At 38.0% G+C, this 23,615-nt stretch overlaps 1 protein-coding gene across 1 annotated transcript; it reads left to right on the forward strand.

Moving 5' to 3' along the window:
- The first annotated feature begins 1,856 nt into the window (after positions 1-1,856).
- LOC125240066 (zinc finger protein 883-like) lies at positions 1,857-13,359 on the forward strand. The gene is made up of 6 exons (XM_048147911.1): positions 1,857-1,985; positions 4,391-4,532; positions 7,910-7,972; positions 10,359-10,421; positions 10,762-10,824; positions 11,933-13,359. Exons 1-6 carry the CDS (start codon positions 1,857-1,859, stop codon positions 13,087-13,089), a joined length of 1,617 nt encoding a protein of 538 aa, XP_048003868.1. The 3' UTR covers positions 13,090-13,359.
- The last annotated feature ends 10,256 nt before the right edge of the window (positions 13,360-23,615 follow it).

Consider the following 23,615-nt stretch of genomic DNA (forward strand, 5'->3'; position numbering starts at 1 on the left):
CGGTCTTTCCTCTACTTCTTCAATTAAACGACAGATATCAATGTCGTCCTCGTCTTCAACAATCGGCATTTAAAATTATATTTTTTTTCGAATAATAACATACGTTCGCCCAGGCGGTTGAGCGATAACTGTCAAAATGACAACCGACCGGCGACTATTTTTTTGCCGTGTGCGCACTTGCATTGAAACCACTCTGGCCCAATCTTATTAAGGCACGTTCGTGTCTACTGATAATTTGACAAAGATCGACATACAAAATCAATGAGTTAAAATTATAAACTTCATGTGGAAAAATAACAACTGGGGGACAAATGTAACTGGTCCATTTTTGCCAAGTTTTACAATGTTTGCATTATTAAATAGAGTGTCCACCGGTTACATTATAGTTAAAACATAACTACAGTCCATATTTTTCTTCTAATTAATTATGTGGTGCTTTGTTTCGTGTACTGCATAAAATATTTTTTCTACTTGTCGACTGTAATCTGTCAATTAGGACACCACAGACTAAACTGTAAGTGCTAACTTTTCAGTGTTAGATACTCTATGGCAGTTCCGACTCAATTATAATAAGCTCATTATAGTTGACTTTAGTTAACTGTAATAATTTCAAAAATAGAATTTCATACAATTTCTATACTAATTTGCGATACCTGGCAAATTTTCCTGCATCTGAAACACATTTTTTTTTATCTGTCGCATTATCGGCCAATCAGAGACGGTTATTACAAACAATTGGTTGCTAGGTAATTCGATGTTGATACAACGGTGAACGACTCTATTAACTATAGTATGAATTTTTGAAACGAACGTTTCTAAACAAAGGTATTGTTCCTTTTGTGTTGAGCGGGAGCTTCTGTATTTGCACGCGCTAAGACAACAAGAAGCGACTGTATCCTCATAATTGTAAGGTTCAAATCTGTACAGCAGCAAATTTGAGATAGATTATTTTGGAAATGTGAAGCGATAGACCACACCGCTATAGGTGCGAAAATACAGCGCTTCTAATACTTTGATACTTGGTGGTGGTGCTGTAAGTAATGAAACACGTATATTATCACTGTTATTTTTTATTAATGATTTTGTTAACAATCACCAATTGTATATAGCAATATATAAATAGTAATTACATAAATATTAGGTACAAGTCTTGATATATAAAATAACATAAATAACTAAACAAACCGTAAACCGTATTTATAACAAAACATAACAATGGCGGTCAGATTGAAAAACCTTATCAGTGTTTATTGTCACTTTGCGATGACACCTTAAGGTGCCAGGTGCTTATCAACCTTTTAATCTGGCAGTTTCGCTGTTTAAACGTGTTATTTTTATTATACAGACTGACATATTACCGATGATTATTATAACTATATGTACTATACTTACACCATCAAGTATCAAAGTATTAGAAGCGCTGTATTTTCGCACCTATAGCGGTGTGGTCTATCGCTTCGCATTTCCAAAATAATCTATCTCAAATTTGCTGCTGTACAGATTTGAACCTTACAATTATCAGGATACAGTTGCTTCTTGTTGTCTTAGCGCGTGCAAATACAGAAGCTCCCGCTCAACACAAAAGGAACAATACCTTTGTTTAGAAACGTTCGTTTCAAAAAATTCATACTATACTAAGAGAGTTAACAGCTTTGGTTAACAGGCCTTAGAAAAGATGAACTTGGTCCGGTACGGTCATGTGTTAGCACTGTAACTTTGAGTTTTGATTGGTATGGTATCCCCAATTTATGACAGTTATGACATGTTTTTGTGAATTAAAATCATGATATAAATCTATGATTAAAATTGATTCTGTTCTAATTCTATGGATCCCATTCCACGCTTAATGTACTGTGATGGAATCGATAAACCAGTGCCACTGCTGCCTGCAGCGGCCTCCGGCGAAAGATTTGAGGACGCCGTACACTCGTCACGGCATAATGGAGATATACTCACTCATGATCGAAGAATGCTTCGTGATCAAAGTAAGTGAATGATGCAGGATATTAACATAGTTGGCGTAGTGAAGCCTCAAACGTTTCAAGTATGTCTCGCTTGGTAGTATAGCTATGTCGCAGTAAGATAGATAAAGCCGTTATATAGTTATAACCCTAGGGATATAATTATATGTCGTAACATAGTTAAACGAAAGCGATTAATTGCTATCTTACTAGGAATATAACTATAATACTAAACTAGTTTAGTCATATAGTTATATGACTGGATTCAGTTTAGTGAAATGATTGTAGGCAGGAGTGCGGCGGTGCGGCGGAGGTATAGTTATAACCCTAGGGATATAATTATATGCCGTAACATAGCTAAACGAAAGCGATTCCTTACCATCTTACTAGGAATATAATTATAATACGTTACTAGTTCAGTTATATAATTATATCACTGGATTAAACTTAGTCTAGGGATATAATTATAATACGTCTCTAGTTAAGTAATATAGTTATATTACAGGATTAAGTTCAGTAGTATAATTGTAGCAGTGTAGTGCTGCAAATTGCACTATTTGCGATAGTAAATATCATGTTTATCTTAGATTAAATTAAAACTGCCATCGCACAAATCCAAATGCAGATACAATTTAAAAAATGAATAAATCCGATATTATGAAAAGAACCGGGAGCACCGGTTCCTAAATTTTTGTCTCGGTTCTTTCGCCACCATAAAATTACCGGGATTTCCCGGGAAATCAAGAATCGGGAAATACCGGGAGCATGCCCTAACTGTTACGTTTTAACTAATATAGCTTGGATTCGTTTGTTTAGTAACCAAACCTTGTGTACTATGTTTGATACAAAATAAACTTTGTTCTAACGTCAGTGACATTGCAACCGAGACTTAATACATAGTAATACGCGATTAAGTCCCGTTTGCAATTTTAAATACCGTATTATAATTATATTCCTAGTAAGATGGTAATCGCTTTTGTTTAGCTAGTTACGGCATATAATTATATCCCTAGGGTTATAACTATACCTCCGCCGCACCGCCGCACTCCTGCCTACAATCATTTCACTAAACTGAATTTAGTCATATAACTATATGACTAAACTAGTAACGTATTATAGTTATATTCCTAGTAAGATAGCAATTAATCGCTTTCGTTTAACTATGTTACGACGTATAATTATATTCCTAGGGTTATAACTATATAACGGCTTTATCTATCTTACTGCGACAGCTATATATTTGCGGGTTTAGGGTTATACCCCGGGCCGCGGGGGTCTAGCGCGCCGCCTCTGTAAGGAGTTAGCTAAACGCCTTATAGAGGCATCAGGTGACCAGAAACTTGGCCAATATTTTACCATTAGAAATAAGGTTAACAATCTTAATGTGTCTTTTCATTAATACCTTAATTAAACAGTAGTTTTGTAGCAGATACTTACATTTTTACATAGAATATGCTATGATGTGTGTGCAAGGAATGTAGACATACATTGAAGAAAGGAGACAAGTAGGGTTATAGCTCTGATTTTTGTTCAGTGTTAGTTTTTGTGCATTGGCAAAGTTTTGAATATGAAACTCTTGTTTACTGTACATATTGCAATCATTATTTTCATGTGTTTGGAAGTAGCATAAACTGCAAAAATAAATTGTTTACTATCCCATCCACCACTCAGACGATGGGAGGACGAAATTATAACCACTGTAGGGCCTTTCTGGATTAGACTGGCCAGGCAGAGGAAATACTGGAAAGAGCTGGAGGAGAACTTTGTAAACAGGCACACTGAATTTCGCGACTTCATTTAAACAAACAACCATAAATACCAGACCGTGTTCAGAAGAAAAGGCTATATAGATAAGAGATGGGCCGAATATTCGGCAAAACTTGCCAGTGCCAGTCAGTGCTCGTATTCTGCCGAATAATTTGGTTGCATTGCCGAATATTTACCGAATAAACAAAATAAATAACTAATGAAGATCTTACATATTCCATTATTTCCATTGGATTATTATCTCCTATTTTAGTAGCTTTCTAATGAACTACTAAAAAGAGATAATTACGTATACATCAAAATATAAATAGGTACAATTATTTTTTTTAAAAGTTAAAAAAACCGTAGTTTAAGAGTTGAGAAGAGTTCAGAGTTGTTTTAACTAAGTTTTAGTTATCCACTAAATCAAAAGAACATAGTTGTAGTAATATATGTAACCATTATCATTTAATAGGTTTAATTAACATCCGCTTTAAAAATATGGCGTAACCGAATATTCGGCCGAACGTTCGGTTCGGTAAGAGCTTGTCCGAATGTTCGGCCGAATATTCGTATTCGGCAAAGTCCATAGCTAATATAGATAGATAGAAAGATTCCATGTGTGGACGAAAACTAGTGTATGTGGACACTAACAATACTATACCCTATGCTACATCTTGCAGCTGGCATCTAGCAATGAGGAGCAGAGTGGTATCTGCGGGGAGTGTTTGCGGCGCCTGCGGGAGGCGAGCTCCTTCAAGATGCAGGTGCAGCGCTGCCAGGCCGAGCTGCGTCAGAGGCTCGAGGCAGGACTGAGAGCCAAAGGTAAACTTAAAGCTTTGATACATTGTTTTTGACAACAGGTCTATCCTTGTGGATAGTTCTTCTTCTTCTTCTTCTAGGTTAGGGGCTTTGTAAGGCTTCAGGGCGCCTTATGTATCACTGCGACCATTTCTGATCTATTGTGATCGCCACCTACTACAACTCTCGATCAAGTCCTACAAATTCAAAGACTTGTAGTATCTTTTTGAGATCGAGATACCTCACATCCTCTGGGTGAATTTGGTAGCTGCCCAGAATCATGTTACGTGTGCGCATTAGAGAGGGGCACTCTGCCAGGATGTGCAGGGGCGTTTCATCAGACTCTAGACAGAATCTGCACCGCCCGTTTGCACGTTTCCCGATAGTGTGCATGTGCTTGTTCAGGTGGCAATGCCCTGTTAGCACCCTCACTAGGTTGCGCAGTTGGTTCCTTGACAGCGCCAAGGCATTTGAGGATGCCTTTTTGCTGTAGGCTCTGATGAGAGCCTTGGAATGGTTCATGCCTGGCGTGTTCCTCCAGAGCTGAATAGTTTTGTATTGACAGTAGGTCTTTAGGGTTAGTTTCGTAAGGCTTTTCGGGATACCACAGAAAGGCTCTGGGCCATGGTGCTTACCCTTTGCCCCCGTACGTGCAAGCTCGTCGGCTTTCTCGTTGCCTTCGATGCCTGCGTGCCCCGGGACCCATCTTAAGACAACCTTGTTTTTGGATCCAAGGTTGTTTAATAGTTGCCTGCAGTTCTCAATCAGCTTGGACGTTATGACGTCCGAAGTTAGGGCTAAGAGTGCCGCCTGGCTATCCGAGTGGATGTAAATAGTATGGTTGACGTAGTTGCATTGCAGGTTGATTGACGCGCATTCTAAGATGGCGTATACCTCTGCCTGGAATATAGAGCAATACCGTCCTAGATTTAGGCTTTTAGCCCTTCTAGGCGTTTCGCCGTATACTCCGCAGCCTACTTCAGATCCGGATTTGGAGCCGTCAGTGTACCACCTTAGGCTTCCTTCTTTCCATAATATTTGACTGTTTGACCAGTCCTCCCTTTCCGGGATTTCCACAGAGTAGAGTTTCTGTGGGCAGAACTGGGGGTGCATGGTGTCTGCCGGCATCCCCAGTACAGGGATATCAAGCACTAATTCAGTAAATAGTCTCAGTGATATCCACCCTCCTCTCTTTGTAGCCACTATTCTCAGTATGCTGGATCTTGCTTCTAGTTCCAGATAGAGGTGGAGTGGCGACAGGTTCAGCAGGGCCTCTAGTGCCACTGTTGGAGAGGATGACATTGCTCCAGTAACGATGCTACAAGCAGCTCTTTGCAGTCTGCTGAGCTTCGCCACTGCCACTTTCTGCAACGTCTTCTTGTACCATGCTACAGAGGCGTAGGACACTATTGGTCTCACTATAGCAGTGTACAACCATAAGGCAATTTTGGGTTTAAGGCCCCATCTGTTGCCTGCGAGACGGCAGCATATAGCCAGGGCCGATTTGGCCTTCAGTAGAGTTCCGTTCAGGTGCTGGTTCCAGGTCAGTTTCTGGTCCAGTGTTACCCCCAGATACTTGACTTCTGAAGAAAACGGAATCGTTTTACCATTCATGACCAAAGGTTTTAATTTATCCAGCCTTTGTTTGTTCGTGAATGGAACTATAATTGTCTTGTTTGCATTGATGGACAATTCATTTTCACCACACCAGGCGTTTATAGTGTTGAGAGCCCTCTGCATAAGGTACGATATAGTACTTTGGCAGTTTCCCCTCACCGTCACCACAAGGTCATCTGCGTACCCCTGAGTGTCGATTTGGAGATCCGCCAACTTACGCAGAAGTCCGTCCACTGCAAGAGTCCAGAGCAGTGGGGATAGGACACTCCCCTGCGGGCAACCTCTCACAGTGGCCACTTCTAGTGTGGTATCCAGCAGGTCTAGCCTAACTTTCCTATTTAAGAGCATGCTTTGCACCCAGCGGACCGTGGTGGAGTCCACTTCTTTGATTCTTAGCCCCTCCACCAGTGTCCGAATTGGAGTATTATCAAAAGCGCCCTCAATGTCGAGAAAGGCCGACAAAGCTATTTCCTTATCTTCTAAGGCCTTTTCCACTCTATCAACCAGCTCCAGAAGGGCCGTCTCCGTAGATCTTCCCCTCCGGTATGCATGTTGACTGTCGTGGATAGGCTTCCTTACAAGATAGGTATCTCTGATGTATTTATCAACTACCTTTTCTAAGGTTTTTAGAAGGAACGAGGAAAGGCTTATGGGTCTGAAGGACTTGGCAATTTCGTAGTCATTCCTTCCCGCCTTTGGTATAAATAATACCTTAACTATGTTCCACTGTTCCGGTAAGTACCCCCAGGCGTAGCTCGCTCTGAAGATTCTTACCAGATGCGGAATCAAGACTTCAGCACCACGTTGTAATAATAAAGGGCTTACTCCGTCCAGACCGCTCGTTTTGAATGTTTTGAAAGAGTTTATAGTTAGCCCACCTCACTATCCCCGGCCTTATAACAGTGGCAGCCTGCCTCCAGTCTTCAGGACGAGGCCTATGCAGGCTCTCGCTAACCCTTGAACTGTTTGACAAGGCTGCCCCTGGGAAGTGAGTTTCGACTAAAAGCTCCAAAGTCTCCAATTCATTTGTAGTGTAGGACTAGGAGCCATCCTGCCTTTTCAGTAGGCCAACCTGAACCTGACTAGTCCTAGCCTTCGAGAGTAGCCTATGAAGTCTCGCTCCCTGAGGTGTATTTTCAATTTCCTCACAGAACCTCCTCCATGATGCTCTCTTGGCTTTCCTAATCTCTTTGCTGTATTCATTTAGGGCTTTCCTATAAGTCTCCCAGTCGTTCGTTCTTTTAGCCCTATTGAATAACTTCCGCGTCTTGCCCCTGAGTTTCTTCAGCTTGGAATTCCACCAAGGGACATGACGTTTGGTTGATTTGAACTTGGGAGCACAGTTATCTTCAAAGGCCCTAACAATGCCATTTGAGATTACCTCTACCCCAAGCTCCAAACTCTCTTTCGTTTTGATTACCTTCATTACTGAGTCCAGGTTCCGCTCCAGGCTGTTGTTGTAGCCCTCCCAGTCCGTCCGCCGAGGATCTCTGAAGGTGCAAGTCTGTACGCTAAGAGAAAAAGATATGTTGAAACATATTTGTTTGTGATCTTGTGGATAGTTACCCTGTCTGCTAAGGAGATGGTCCTGGGTTTGTACCCCGGTAAGGGCATTTATTAGTGTGATAAACACAGATATTTGTTCTGAGCAGTTTTTGTTCGAGCTCTGCTTAGTTTGGGGCTAAATCAATCTGTTTAAATGTCCCCCACTATTTATTAATATCCTAGATATACTTGTACATTGAGTACCTTCATACTAAACTATATCACATGTTATGTTTTAGAGGAGAAAGCCTTAGATGGTACTCTTGAAGATTACACGTGCAGCGAGGTTCCCGAACCTTTGCGTGAGTATCTGATATTCAGAATTTCAGAATATGGTAGAAAGATTTAAATCCTTTATACAACTAAATATTAAAAGTGAGTCTCTCTGTGTGTTACCACTTCATGCTTTAACTGCTGATTCAATTCAGTTGAAATTGAATTGAGAACTTCATACAAATTGGTCGCGCTTATCGCTCCGCGCGGGCGGTCCGCGTGACACTAAAACCAGTGTGTGTGTGGATTGAGTGAGCACCTTCCGAAAATGAAAAAAAATATGCTGATCATTTAGTAAAAGTTCTAAAACAATTGTAAAACGAATCTCTGAATTTGTAAAAAGATAAATCAAAAGATACAGCCATTAACATGTGCTCACTCAGTTCTCACAAACTACTAACGAAAACAGTGAATATATTCATTTAACATATAATATTTATATACTAACATTTAGTAAAAAATAGGCCAACCTACCTCTATAAATATTAGATCACCTAGTGACGTATTAAATTTTTTACAAATAGTTTCTTATGCTCACTCAATCCACACACTTTTGAAAAGCCGAATTTTGATGAAAAACATAAGATTTAGACCGCTATTATATGTGTATAGTTTAGTAAAAGTGAAATGGGAATTTGTAAAATACAAAACGAACCACTAACGTGTCAGGTTTTTTTATAATAAATTTTTGTAAGTGCTCACTCAGTCCACACGTTTTGAGAAAGTTAAAAATGTAAATATCTTACGATTTGTAGCACCTAAGACACTCGAAAGTACTTCAACATTTAGTAAAAATTTTTACTAAATATCCACCATCTAATATTTTATATTCGTTGTCTGGTTTTAAAGATATTCAGACATAACTTTTCTCATACAAATGTATCAAGTAGGGTGACCACACTATGTCGGCTCCTGATTTTCCCCACCTTCCCATTGTCATATTGAGATTGGGGAGTATCGTTCGTTCAATTTTGATAATATTAAACTAATACCATATTAATTATCCATCTGCAAACTGTTTTTAGGTTATGTTCTTGGCCTAGTGATGATGTGTATTGTGTAATTTTTATCGACGTCAGGATAATAACCATATCGACATGCATGCATTAAAAAGGACATGAATGATAATTGGTAAGAAACAAAGAATATAATACTTCACTAGTAAGAAACCAGAACCTGGTAATCTAATCGCGCTAACAGATGAGCGTACCGGATTTGTAAGTGGGAGCGAGAAATAGTTATTCTTTTCTCGCTCCCACTTACAAATCCGGTAAACTATTATCAAAATTGAACGAAACTCCCCAATCTCAATATGACAATGGGAAGGTGGGGAAAATCAGGAGCCGACATAGTGTGGTCACCCTACTTGATACATTTGTATGAGAAAAGTTATGTCTGAATATCTTTAAAACCAGACAACGAATATAAAATATTAGATGGTGGATATTTAGTAAAAATTTTTACTAAATGTTGAAGTACTTTCGAGTGTCTTAGGTGCTACAAATCGTAAGATATTTACATTTTTAACTTTCTCAAAACGTGTGGACTGAGTGAGCACTTACAAAAATTTATTATAAAAAAACCTGACACGTTAGTGGTTCGTTTTGTATTTTACAAATTCCCATTTCACTTTTACTAAACTATACACATATAATAGCGGTCTAAATCTTATGTTTTTCATCAAAATTCGGCTTTTCAAAAGTGTGTGGATTGAGTGAGCATAAGAAACTATTTGTAAAAAATTTAATACGTCACTAGGTGATCTAATATTTATAGAGGTAGGTTGGCCTATTTTTTACTAAATGTTAGTATATAAATATTATATGTTAAATGAATATATTCACTGTTTTCGTTGGTAGTTTGTGAGAACTGAGTGAGCACATGTTAATGGCTGTATCTTTTGATTTATCTTTTTACAAATTCAGAGATTCGTTTTACAATTGTTTTAGAACTTTTACTAAATGATCAGCATATTTTTTTTCATTTTCGGAAGGTGCTCACTCAATCCACACACACACTAAAACCAGCCTTACATATTGATTTGAAACAGACGACATTTTGATGTTGCCACTTTTCAATTACTACTCCTTTCTACCAAGCAGTATTTCGATCAGCAGGGTTAGCACATGATTGCCGCGGGAGTATGTCGCCGCGAGATAGACTACCCGTCCTTATGTCATTAATACAGTTAGAAGAAGACGTGTCATCTATCTCGCGGCGACATACTCTCGCGGCCATCATGTGCTAGGCCTACAGCAGTTTGACTACTACTACAACTAGATTTTAATAAAGTTACCAGTAGGTTGCCATGAAATAATATAATTACGATACAAGTGTTTTTTTGGTAAATTTTTGCCCCCATAGTGCCGATCACTACCTCATGTTAACTTTAAGTATGTTTTATTCCGTGTTCAGCTTCTGACGAGGAGAACCCGGGCCCGCCTTGTAAAGAAGAGCCGCCAGACGAATATCTGACACGTAAGTACATTTGTAATTGTATATCTTGTTTCCTCTATATACAATATCTAGTCTACTTATAGACCCCTAGCCACGAACAGGGTTCCATGACCCAGCGCCGCCCGGGCGATACTTCGTACCATGTATAAATCCATAGCCAAAATGGAACCCTTGTAGTTATGAAGTATAACTCCTGAGTTACTTCCTACTAATACATATATATACGTACATCTAGCTATAACTATAGAGCTACGGAACCGGTGGTCCGACACGCACTTGTTTTTTTTTTTGTAGGTTTTGCATCAATATAGTAACGATCACTGGACATTGTCCACATTAATTATGCGTTTTTCCGTGTTAGATCCAGACGAGGAGAACCCGGCACCGCCTTTTAAAGAGGAGCCACGAGACGAATATCTGTCACGTGAGTACACACTTGGAATTATATTCAGTTTCATTTTTCTCGCTGTTGAAGGGGGTTAGCCTCATCTGGCAGAATAATTTTAATCCGAAACACACTTCACATAACATGTTTTCAGAAACACTTTCGGTCGAATGGTAATTTTGCAGAAAACTTAGTTGACATTATTACTACCACGCAGATACATTTGGCAGAATATTGTTTTACAGAACATTATTTTGGTCGACTTTGATTTAGCATAATTGTACGTACCATAATAATCTTATAGCATAATATTACATTAGCAGAATTATTACTCGCTATCAAAAAAGAAAAACTGCCCCAGAGTCACCGTTAGGTACGACGACCAGCGAAGCGAGGAGAAGTGTTAGGTATCTTGCACCCCCAACACATCCAACTCGCTATCAAATAGCAAATTGCAACTTTATGCCGCGTAAATATTATGCACACATATTTTTTGCATATGTATTGTTCGACTAGAAGACTATTATGCTCATTAACATTATGACAACTTGACAACAGACGATTGTATTACAATAATTTTTAAGAAAAAAAAACCACCGCCTCTGGCGTTCTGGTGAAAGCTACTTGCGAATGTTGGATTATGTAGAAATATGTAGGTAGTTTTTAAAACTGCTTTTAATGCTTTATTTGATGGCAACACAAATAAATATACGTATACCGTTAAGGTCTGGGTTCTGAGAAAAATGGGACCAATCTGTATGCATATCCCCTTTGCTGTGTACTTATACTTAACACAGCAAAGGGGAGTGTACATGTTTCTAATGGGGTGGCAACGCGCTTGTGACACTCTTTGTCTTTGTAGCTACTTGCAGGCTGTGACTTTTATAGTCCGTTTAATTGACCTGAAAGATGGTGCAACATATATTAATATTGATGGACCGTCACATTAGTTTATTGTCCATTTCTTGAATTCGTCGTATTCTTCTTTTGCTATATCGTGGGCTATTAGTCTTCGCACGCCTCCCAATGGTCCGGAACGTGATTGTTCCGTGATGGGAAAGAAGTACCGAATTATCCGATCATCTGATTGGACTTCATTTCATATGGTCATTTGTTTGGAAATAGATATGTGTTTCCTTGTCTTCAGCTGGGGAGTACGAAGTTGACAGAGCGCCTCTGCCCTCGCGAGCTGTTCAGCAGCTCTCGCTGGGGTGTTCCGTGAAGGTGGAGCGCCTCAGCGACTCACCGCTCGCGAGCCAGCCGTGCCCCGTGACGTCACACCGCGAGAGCGACGAACAAGCCTACACACACGATACTCGCCCCACACACGACTCTAGTTTGAACACACACAAACAGGAAAATACCACACGCACACCAGTAACGAATACCGAAGTCTACTGTTGCGACATGTGCGCTCACCTATGCACGTCAAAACTTACTCTAATCCGCCATATCAGAACACATACGCACCCGGAGGGAAGGCACAACACATGCGAAGTTAACCACGATAAAATTAACAGTGGAATAAAAGGATACAAATGTAAAAAATGTAACAAAGAATTCACTTTAAAAAAAAGTTTAGTTGCTCATGACAGAATCCATACTGGCATGATGCCATACAAATGTAAAGTATGTGACAAAGAATTCACCTGTAAATGGTTTTTAGTTCGTCATGAAAGAAGCCATAGTGGAATAAAACCATACAAATGTAATGAATGTAATAAAGAATTCACTCAAAAAAGTAATTTAGCTAGCCACGTAAAAATCCACAGTAGTATAAAACCATACAAATGTAAAGAATGTAATAAAGAATTCAGTCAAAAAATTAATTTAGTTACCCACAAAAAAAACCATAATGGTATTAAACCATATAAGTGTAGAGAATGTAATAAAGAATTCATTGTGAAAGGAAATTTAACTGACCACGAAAAAATCCACAGTGGAATAAAACCATACAAATGTAAAGTATGTAATAAAAAATTCATTTTGGAAAAACGTTTAGACAACCACGTAAAAACTCACAGTGGAATCAAACCATTCAAATGTAAAGAATGTAACAAAGAATTCACTCAAAAAGTATCTTTAGTTCGCCACGAAAGAATCCATAGTGGAATAAAACCATACAAATGTAAAGAATGCAAGAAAGAATTTAGACAAAAAATACATTTAATGATCCATGAAAGAATCCATAGTGGAATAAAACCATACAAATGTAAAGAATGCCATAAAGAATTCAATCAAAACAGTAATTTAGTTACCCACAAAAAAGTCCATAGAGGAATTAAACCATACAAATGTAAATAATGCAATAAAGAATTTACGAAAAAAATATTTTTAATTCGTCATGAAAAAATCCATAGTGGAATAAAACCTAATAAATGTAAAGTATGTAACAAAGAAATCACTTGCAAATGTCATTTAGTTTCCCACGAAAAAATCCAGTAACTATAAATATAATTTATTACTAAATAAATTAGATCGTTTGCTTAATAACTGCATACGATTTATCTACGGGCTCAGTAAGTACGACCATGTTTCCAGCTTCCGCCGAAAACTAAACTGGCTCCCGATCCGCGAGCGTAGGTCGTCTAGAATACTTTGCATGCTCTATGATATCCTGTTTGATCCAGCCGGCGTATCATGCTTCATATTTTATCACTTATCCACGTGGATAAGACATCTGTCACTCTCACACTGACATACTGGCCAAAGCGTGACGGATACTTTATCCACGTGGATAAATGATAAAATTGGAAGCATAATACGACCACAGCTGCACCAGATTACCTTCGATCTAACTTTCAATTTATAACTCCTCGTCCCGATTGCGATCTGCGTAAGTCTCGGAGCCTTAAGCTCGCTATCCCCCTCTATCGCACCGGGTTCATGTCCAACTCCTTGGCACTGCAGGCAGTTCGTCTTTGGAACGATCTCCCTCTCTCAATACGACAAGCATATAGCAAGTTTTCCTTCAAACGTCAATTACGTAAACACTTCTCGCAGGTACACCAGCGTTGTTAGACAGTAATGGTTAAATGGGTACTATATATATATATATGTGTATATATTTTTAGTTAGTTTATGTATGTATTGTATGTATTATGATTTTACTAATTTATGTATGTATATTGATGATGCATATAGTATTTAGATAGTGACTTATATCTATTTAAATTTCTGTTTTATTATCCATTGTAAGTTTCTGTTTGGTCCAATGGTCGACTGGTAGAGAATGCATTAAGGCATTACGTTCGCCATTTGTACTTTATGTTGTGCAATAATGGTTAAATAAATAAATATTATAGGACATTCTTACACAGAGGTGACGTATAGCGACTATTACATCTTGTATCGGCACCGGAGTCCCAAGCATAGATTTACATATATTAAGCTAGATTGAGTTGCTAGGCCAAAAAGTGTGTCCACTTGAGAGGGTAAAGTTGGGGCTGGTGTCCCTCTCGCACTTATTGCCACTGTCAAAATCATTTGAATGACGTCATCACTGTCATAATTTGGGGATACCAGTCAATATTCATAGACTGCCATCTCTCGACACAAGCTTGAAACTTTTAAACCTCAGGTTTGACAAGTTATCCCATAGCTTAATATGTGTTAAAATGTCAAATATTAATATTAGCGCCATCTAGCTGAGCGTACCCCAAAGATGTAATGCCATCTAGGCCACCGTACCTTTTTCTGTATGGTACTGAGGTACGTTTTTTTCTTAGACTTTATCTGTCTATACGGAGTTATATATGTCTTTGGAGTTATATTTGTCTCTGTTGACTTATAGAATTAAGTCCTTTTGAAAAGACACTCCTCAAATAATGTTTTTGATTCATAAAAAAAAAACATCTTCAGTTAAGTAATGAAAGAATCCATAGTGGCATGAAAGGTGAAACCATGTAGATGTAAAGAATGGAACAAAGAATTCATTTAACGGTTATTTTGATGTAAAAGTGGATATGAGCTGGATCGTAGGTTAATATTTGTAATTAAACACTTTAAATCAGAACACTGTTTTATTTAATATTTAAACTTCGTTTAATGGTACACACCACAGCACGCGTCAGCTTTAAACTGGAAATAAATGATCGGACGCGTCTGACGGATGCGGCTCACAGCTGATTAAAGCTAGGAACACACTACGCGGACGTCCGTCGTAAATCGACCGCGGACGGGAATCTGGACAATGGAAATACATATAACCGTGCAAACTATCGGTCGACGGACGCGGACTTGGCCTTGAGCGCACGGACGTCCGATCGAAATCTGGCTCGCTGGATGTTTTGTTCCGTGCACACTGATCGGTCGCGGTCGCGGACGATTTACGACGGACGTCCGCGTAGTATGTTCCTAGCTTTATAGATAAACCTTGAGCGTTCGGACGCCCGACAGAAATCTGGCGCGCTGGATGTTTCTGACAGCCGTAAGCCACGTCCCGAAGATTGTGCACACTTTTCAGTCGCGACCGATAAGGCCCCCCACAGACGGGAGACAAAACTGTTTTGTCTCCGTCGCTCGGTCTATGGGCTAGTATGAAGGTGCGCACACGAGGCGACGCAACTTTTCATACAAATACGAAAGTCGCCGAGCAACTTTGTCGCCCGTGTGCGCGGAGCCTAATTGGTTCCGATTTATAAGGGCCCCCACAGACGGGAGACGCAACTGTTTTGTCTCCGTCGCTCGGTCTATGGGCTAGTATGAAGGTGCGCACACGTTGCGACGCAACTTTTTTGTCGCAGGGTTCGACGACAGGCCTGCGACGAAACTGTCTCCTTTCCTATTGGTTTCAATGCAAGTGCGCACACGGCGACAAAACAGTCGCCGGTCGGTTGTCATTTTGACAGTTATCACTGGCCTGGCTTGGGCGAACGTATGTTATTAGTCGAAATAAATATAATTTTAAATGCAGATTGCCGAAGACGACATTGATATCTGTCGTTTAATTGAAGAAGTAGAGGAAAGACCGATTTTATATGACAAGAATTTAAAAGAATATTCCGACAATATTGAGAAAATACGATGCCGAGTTGTAAAATTCTTACCAGTTCATCAAAACTTTTAGGCTCCCCACAGACAGTCTTAAAAATTCATAATCTTAAAAAAAATTTGTATGCAATTGACACTGACAGATCTGTCAGTGTCAGTTTGAACCCCACAGACAGTCTTAAAAATTGGACTTCCGGTTGGGACGCCATCTTAGCGGTTTCGTGTCGTGAATAATTTATTTTTCTTTTACTCATTAATGTTGTTTAAAGTGTAATATTGATAGCGTATTATGCAGTAAACTAATGGTGTAGTGAGAAGCTGATGAAGAATTGTTCTCGAAACGCGTTTAGCCTCTTTTTTGTCGTAAACGGCCGGTAGTCCACGTGCTCTTGTAAAATCTAGCTATCAATTTACAAGTGCTAAGTCACCGTACAATGTCGTACTTACCGTACAAAAATTACTAATATTAGCTCATATCACCTTGACACTGGCGAAATAGTCCCAATGGACTGAAGCCATTTAATTTTAAAAACTGAACTGAACTGAGTCTTAAAAATTCATAATCTTAAAAAAAAACTTGTATGCAATCTGACAGTTCAAACTGACACTGACAGATCTGAACTGTCAGATTGCATACAGTTTTTTTAAGATTATGAATTTTTAAGACTGTCTGTGGGGAGCCGTAGTTCTCGTCGTTCTCGAGATATTTAGGAATGTGACAGACGGACAGAGTCACACCATAAGGGTTCCTGTTTGTACCTTTTTGGTACGGAACCCTAAAAATGTTAAAAAACCGTATATCGATGGCAAAAAGCAAGAATGTAGTAACCGCCACTTGGTCAAAAAATTTTTTTTTGCATATTCGGAATCAGCGAATTTTTCTGCGTCGACTGGTCTGGGTCCCATGGCTCTACGACGCTTAGAAAAAACTGGACTACGTTGCAAAACGAATGTATTTTTTTGACGATGCCCACATCTTTGCTGTAAACAGTGTAAACACCCAAATAGTAGCAATTTTCTAAACGAGTACATTTACGCTAATTTTGTTCTTTCATAAATCAAAGGGTGTGCCGGTTACAGCGTTGCCGAAATTTTGTTCCGTGGCGGTTACAGCATTTATGCATGTAGTGAAAAAATTACGAACCAACCAAGCTTACTGCAATTATCCTAAAATAAATTATCTATGATTGACGCTTACTACATTTCATTCGAAAATAAATTAACAGCAAGCTACAGTAACGACATTTGAAACACAACGTGAAGTGGGGTGTGCGTGTGGATTGAGTGAGCACCTTCCAAAAATAAAAAAAAATATGCTAATCATTTAGTAAAAGTTCTAAAACAATTGTAAAACGAATCTCTGAATTTGTAAAAAGATAAATCAAAAGATACAGTCATTAACATGTGCTTACTCAGTTCTCACAAACGACCAACGAAAACAGTGAATGTATTCATTTAACATATAATATTTATATACTAACATTTAGTAAAAAATATGCCAACCTACCTCTATAAATTTTAGATTACCTAATAGTGACGTATTTAATTTTTTACAAATAGTTTCTTATGCTCACTCAATGCTCACACTTTTGAAAAGCCGAATTTTGATGAAAAACATAAGATTTAGACCGCTATTATATGTGTATAGTTTAGTAAAAGTGATATGGGAATTTGTAAAATACAAAACGAACCACTAACGTGTCAGGTTTTTATAGTTTCGCCATGTCTGTCTGTCCGTCCGTTCGTCCGTCCGCGGATAATCTCAGTAACCGTTAGCACTAGAAAGCTGAAATTTGGTACCAATATGTATATCAATCACGCCAACAAAGTGCAAAAACAAAAAATGGAAAAAAATGTTTTATTAGGGTACCCCCCCCCCTACATGTAAAGTGGGGGCTGATATTTTTTTTCATTCCAACCCCAACGTGTGATATATTGTTGGATAGGTATTTCAAAATGAACAAGGGTTTACTAAGATCGTTTTTTGATAATATTAATATTTTCGGAAATAATCGCTCCTAAAGGAAAAAAAAGTGCGTCCCCCCTCTAACCTTTGAACCATATGTTTAAAAAATATGAAAAAAATCACAAAAGTAGAAACTAAGGACTTTATAAGGACTTTTTAGGAAAATTGTTTTGAACTTGATAGGTTCAGTAGTTTTCGAGAAAAATACGGAAAACTGCGGAACCCTACACTGAGCGTGGTCCGACACGCTCTTGGCCGGTTTTTTTATAATAAATTTTTGTAAATGTCTGAATATCTTTAAAACCAGACAACGAATATAAAATATTAGATGGTGGATATTTAGTAAAAATTTTTACTAAATGTTAAAGTACTTTCGAGTGTCTGTGGTGCTACAAATCTTAAGATATTTACATTTTTAACTTTATCAAAACGTGTGGACTAAGTGAGCACTTACAAAAAATTATTATAAAAAAACCTGACACGTTAGTGGTTCGTTTTGCATTTTAAAAATTCCCATTTCACTTTTACTAAACTATGCACATATAATAGCGGTCTAAATCTTATGTTTTTCATCAAAATTCGGCTTTTCAAAAGTGTGAGGATTGAGTGAGCATAAGAAACTATTTGTAAAAAATTAAAATACGTCACTAGGTAATCTAAAATTTATAGGGGTAGGTTGGCATATTTTTTACTAAGTGTTAGTATATGTTAGGGTTGCCAACTTTTTTTTAGGGAAATATAGTATTTTAGAAAATTCCATGTAAAAAATATAGTACACCGAAATAAAATATAGTACGGTACACATTATCGATAAACAAGTCGTAGAGATCGTTCTTTCTGTCCACTCTAAGGGGCTCCATTCGGTTTTCATCGATTTTTGACAAGTTTTGTGTTGCATTGGTTCTCTTATTTAAGTATTGTCGAAAGTTGTATGGCCGACTATCACTTCCCAACTCACGTTTCGCGCAATTTTATTCCGCCGAATGTTCATTTCCCAACTTATTGTTTTATTTGCCAAGCTCACATTTACCAACTTAACATTTGACCTTTTTTAAAAAAGCAAACTTTCATGTTGTTGAATGTTTTACTTAGCGTAATATATAACTAGTTTATTTATTGTATGTAATGTACCAAACGTTTTATTGAACACCAACAATATATATGGCGTATTTCGAAAAATATGCAATATTGAGTCTTCTATCACTTTTTAAATGTATTGACAGGTGTGCATTGTACAGCGAAGGTTAAATATGAATAAAAGCGCGAGCGGAGCGAGCGCGAAATTTTTTTCATTATCAAAACGCCGCTCCTGGCGGTTTGACCCTAGTGTAAATTCGCCACTGGCATGGACCCCAAAAATATAGTACTTTTGCGTACTATATATGCTTCATATAGAATATAGTACGCTGGGCCAAAATATAGTACAGTACTATATTATATAGTACGGTTGGCAACCCTAGTATATGTATAAATATTATATGTTAAATGAATACATTCACTGTTTTCGTTGGTAGTTTGTGAGAACTGAGTGAGCACATGTTAATGACTGTATCTTTTGATTTATCTTTTTACAAATTCAGAGATTCGTTTTACAATAGTTTTAGAACTTTTACTAAATGATCAGCATATTTTTTTTTTTCGGAAGGTGCTCACTCAATCCACACGCACACTTCGCCGTGTGCCTGCTATACGGTCACAATTCAATAAACCATTTTTTCGAGAAATCGCGTCTCAAAGTTTTGAGAGTATAGTTGAGGCTGTTAAATAGGATCTTACTTCTTGAGTTTTAGGTCTATGAATTTGATTTTTTAGGGTTCCGTAGTCAACTAGGAACCCTTATAGTTTCGCCATGTCTGTCTGTCCGTCCGTCCGTCCGTCCGCGGATAATCTCAGTAACTGTAAGCACTAGAAAGCTGAAATTTGGTACCAATATGTATATCAATCACGCCAACAAAGTGCAAAAATAAAAAATGGAAAAAAATGTTTTATTAGGGTACCCCCCCTACATGTAAAGTGGGGGCTGATATTTTTTTTCATTCCAACCCCAACGTGTGATATATTGTTGGATAGGTATTTAAAAATGAATAAGGGTTTACTAAGATTGTTTTTTGATAATATTAATATTTTCGGAAATAATCGCTCCTAAAGGAAAAAAAAGTGCGTCCCCCCCCCTAACTTTTGAACCATATGTTTAAAAAATATGAAAAAAATCACATAAGTAGAACTTTATAAAGACTTTCTAGGAAAATTGTTTTGAACTTGATAGGTTCAGTAGTTTTTGAGAAAAATACGAAAAACTACGGAACCCTACACTGAGCGTGGCCCGACACGCTCTTGGCCGGTTTTTTTTATTTTTATATACTACGTCGATGGCAAACAAGTATACGGCCCGCCTGATGTAAAGCGGTCACCGTAACCTATGGACGCCTGCAACTCAAACAGTTACATGATGTGGCAACCCTAGCCATGTAAACACTAATCTAATGAGCTCTCGTCTAATTTAATCTTGAAAAATAGAAATACGTACGAATTGAACCAGTGACTGTGTTGTGAAACTTGTGAACATATATCGGCACACCATCCATGGACACTCATCACTAGAATTGCTGTTTTGAACTTGGATACGGACCTTTTAAATCGGTGAGATTACAAATTTAAGCCGTTTAAATTCAAAATTGGACCAAAATCAGATAAAAACAAACGTTTAACGGAAATTTACTCTTGGTCATCACAGCTGATAGGTGCAAACTGACAGATACCACAGAGGTCGTATTTTGCCCGACAGTACTATTTAATGTTGCCAGTCATAGAACAATAATTAAAAACTGTACACGAAGGCGTATTTAAAACTATCTCGAATAGCATGCGCTACGAAGGAACAACGGCTGCGTAGAACAGTGCTACGATCCTTGCTACGCAATACCACATTAATCTCAAGGTGATCTGCTACACCGATCGATACGACAAATAGGGAATATTGTTTCTTATCCAAACGGACATAAGACATATTATAAAAACGATATGGCATCGCAAGTCTGTTGTCACAAATGCGGAATGAGCGTTGATGTAAAAAACACGATATTATGCTCACTGTGCAAAAATAGATATGAATTTGACTGCGCTGGCTATTCCGAGAATTTATATCGCTTACTGACCAAGGAGTCAAAAAATGCATGGAAATGTAAATCTTGCAATTTATTAAAAAAAGATAACAAGACACAAAGTAGACCCACTAAAGTGATTCTTAGGAACAGGCCACAGCAAAAACGGAGCGTCAACATCACACCTACATCCTCCAAACCATTGACACCACATGTTTCGCCTATAAATAAAGTACTGGAGCCTAGTTTGCCTCCAAAAGGTAACAACGTACATAGCATATCATCTAAGGAATTGGACCCTAACCTGCAACCTGACAATAATATAATGCAATCTGAAAAACCGGACGAGATTACATCATCAACTGCTAAGACAATACCATCACCTGCTAAGACAACATCATCACCTACTAAGGCAATAACATCACCCCTAACGACAACATCCTCACCTATAAATACATTTTTAAATGATGAATCAGAAAATGAAGAACTACAGAAAAAAAAAATGAATGAATCCGATGGCTCACTGACATCAGATTCCGCTAATGACAGTAAGAACACAGAAGGGGACTCACAAGAGTCTTCGTCACAGCCTTTATCACCATCCGATAAATTATGCATGAGCGCGGACGGCCTAGTACGAGAGACAGGCTCGCAGAGTCATGACCTTATCGAAAAAGTTTCCACACTTGAAGTCGCATTGGCTAGTACTGAAATGGAACTCGAAAATAAAATAATCGAGAATAATGAGCTCCAAAGAAAAGTCGACAAATTATCATTAGAAATAAAAGTACTGCAGTCATTGTGCTCTTCACCGCAAGGAGAAAGTAAAAGTAAAACTCGCAAAAATCAGAAACAATCGCTAATAAACAATAAATCGTCAATACTGTCTTCACCGATTACTGGTAAATCAGACAAGAGCTTTGACCACAAAAATTTCCAAAGGTTGGAAAAGAAAATCAATGACCTGGAAAAACTATTAATAAATATGGAAAATGAAATGATAGGCATAGGAGATCGAATAGGTACTCTGACAGAAAGTCTTCACCGAACTACGGATATTGACAGCAATAATTTACATAGGTATGAAAACATAACCCCAATCAATACCTCGACAGTTGACGAAGAGCAAGTCCCTACTACTCCAAAGATTTTATCATTATCATCACTACAACACTCGAAACTCTGTGTGATTAGCAACCACTCGAACTATATGATAGAGCGAGTAAAACAGGCATTTTCCGGTGAAAACGCGTGTGTCTACCTAACCCCAGGCGCAGGAACACGTGAGCTGTTTCGAGACTTACAAACCAAACTGCAAGATTTTACTCTATCTGACTTTTGTATTGTGTATATTGGAGATAAAGATTTCAAAAATAGCGTCAACTATTATAGTTTAGTGAAGTACATACGTGAACAACTAAGTCTAGTTCAACATACAAATATTGTGATATGTCTACCTACATACAAACTCAACAATTACGCAAACTTGTTTGTTAAGCGTGTAGAAATATTTAATGACCTACTATATGAAGATAATTTAGAACATGGCTATAGTTACATTCTGGACTCTAATTCTCACTTGTCATATGACAGTTATATGTTTTCTCGCCTAGGGAATCTAAATCGTCGGGGTTATACGACAATATTCCACGATTTAATTGAACTATTGAATGCAATACTGACTTCCACTTCTCTTGAGGATGAGCATGAGGGTCAGCATGAGCAGTTTTTTCGAGAAAACGACCCTAAGTAACTTTACTATCATGCATCAGAATATACAGGGTGTCTTAAATAAATTAGATGTTATTGATATTTCAGTAAAAGAACTAATTAAAGATGGACTTGACATTGACGTACTCTGCCTATCGGAAACTTTCATTCGAAAAGGGACAGAGAGTAATCTCAAGCTTGCGGGGCTCAAACTAGCATCCCATTTCTCCAGATCTAAAAAGAGAGGGGGTTCTTGCATCTTAATAAAACATAAGTACAAATATACACCGTTACAAATCTGTAAGGACCTCGCAATTACAAACATTTTTGAATGCTGTGGAATTGAGATCCCAAACTTAAAACTAATAATTATAAATATTTATCGGGTTCCCAAACACACATATGAAATACCTTTCTTGCAACAACTTGAAAAACTTTTGCAATATGTGACTACAAAAAAGAAAAAACATAAGATTATAATTAGCGGCGATTGGAATTTCAATACTTTGAAAAAGAACAAAAATATCTTAGAGTTAATAACCCTGCTAAACAATTTTAGTATTCAAATGCATATTAGAGTCCCAACTAGAGGTAAGTCGTGTATTGATCACATAGCTAGTAATGCAAAAAAGGCCACAGCAAACGTGCTTCCACTAGCCCTCTCTGACCATGAGACTGCTCAATTACTAACAATAAAACTAGTCAACGCAGTCCAGCGCAAATTCTACTATACAACTAGAAGAGATTATAGCTCTGAAAATATAAATAAATTTAAAAGCTGTATGTCGTCTTTATCGTTTGCTCAAGTTTTAAATGAAACTGAGACGGATGCAGCCTTCCAAAACTTCCATGAACTATTAGGCCTGTTTAATGATTTGTGCTTTCCGCTAGTTAGACGAAAAATTCATAACACACATAACACGAATAGATGGTTAACCCGTGGTTTGCGACGTTCATGCTTTACTAAGAGGAAACTGTACCTAAAATACCTGCAAGATCCTGGAAACAAACACCTAAATAAGCGTGCATACTGTAAATACACAAAACTGCTCAGGAACTGT

This window comes from Leguminivora glycinivorella, chromosome 26 (genome assembly GCF_023078275.1).
Source record: "Leguminivora glycinivorella isolate SPB_JAAS2020 chromosome 26, LegGlyc_1.1, whole genome shotgun sequence".
Lineage (NCBI taxonomy): Eukaryota > Metazoa > Arthropoda > Insecta > Lepidoptera > Tortricidae > Leguminivora > Leguminivora glycinivorella.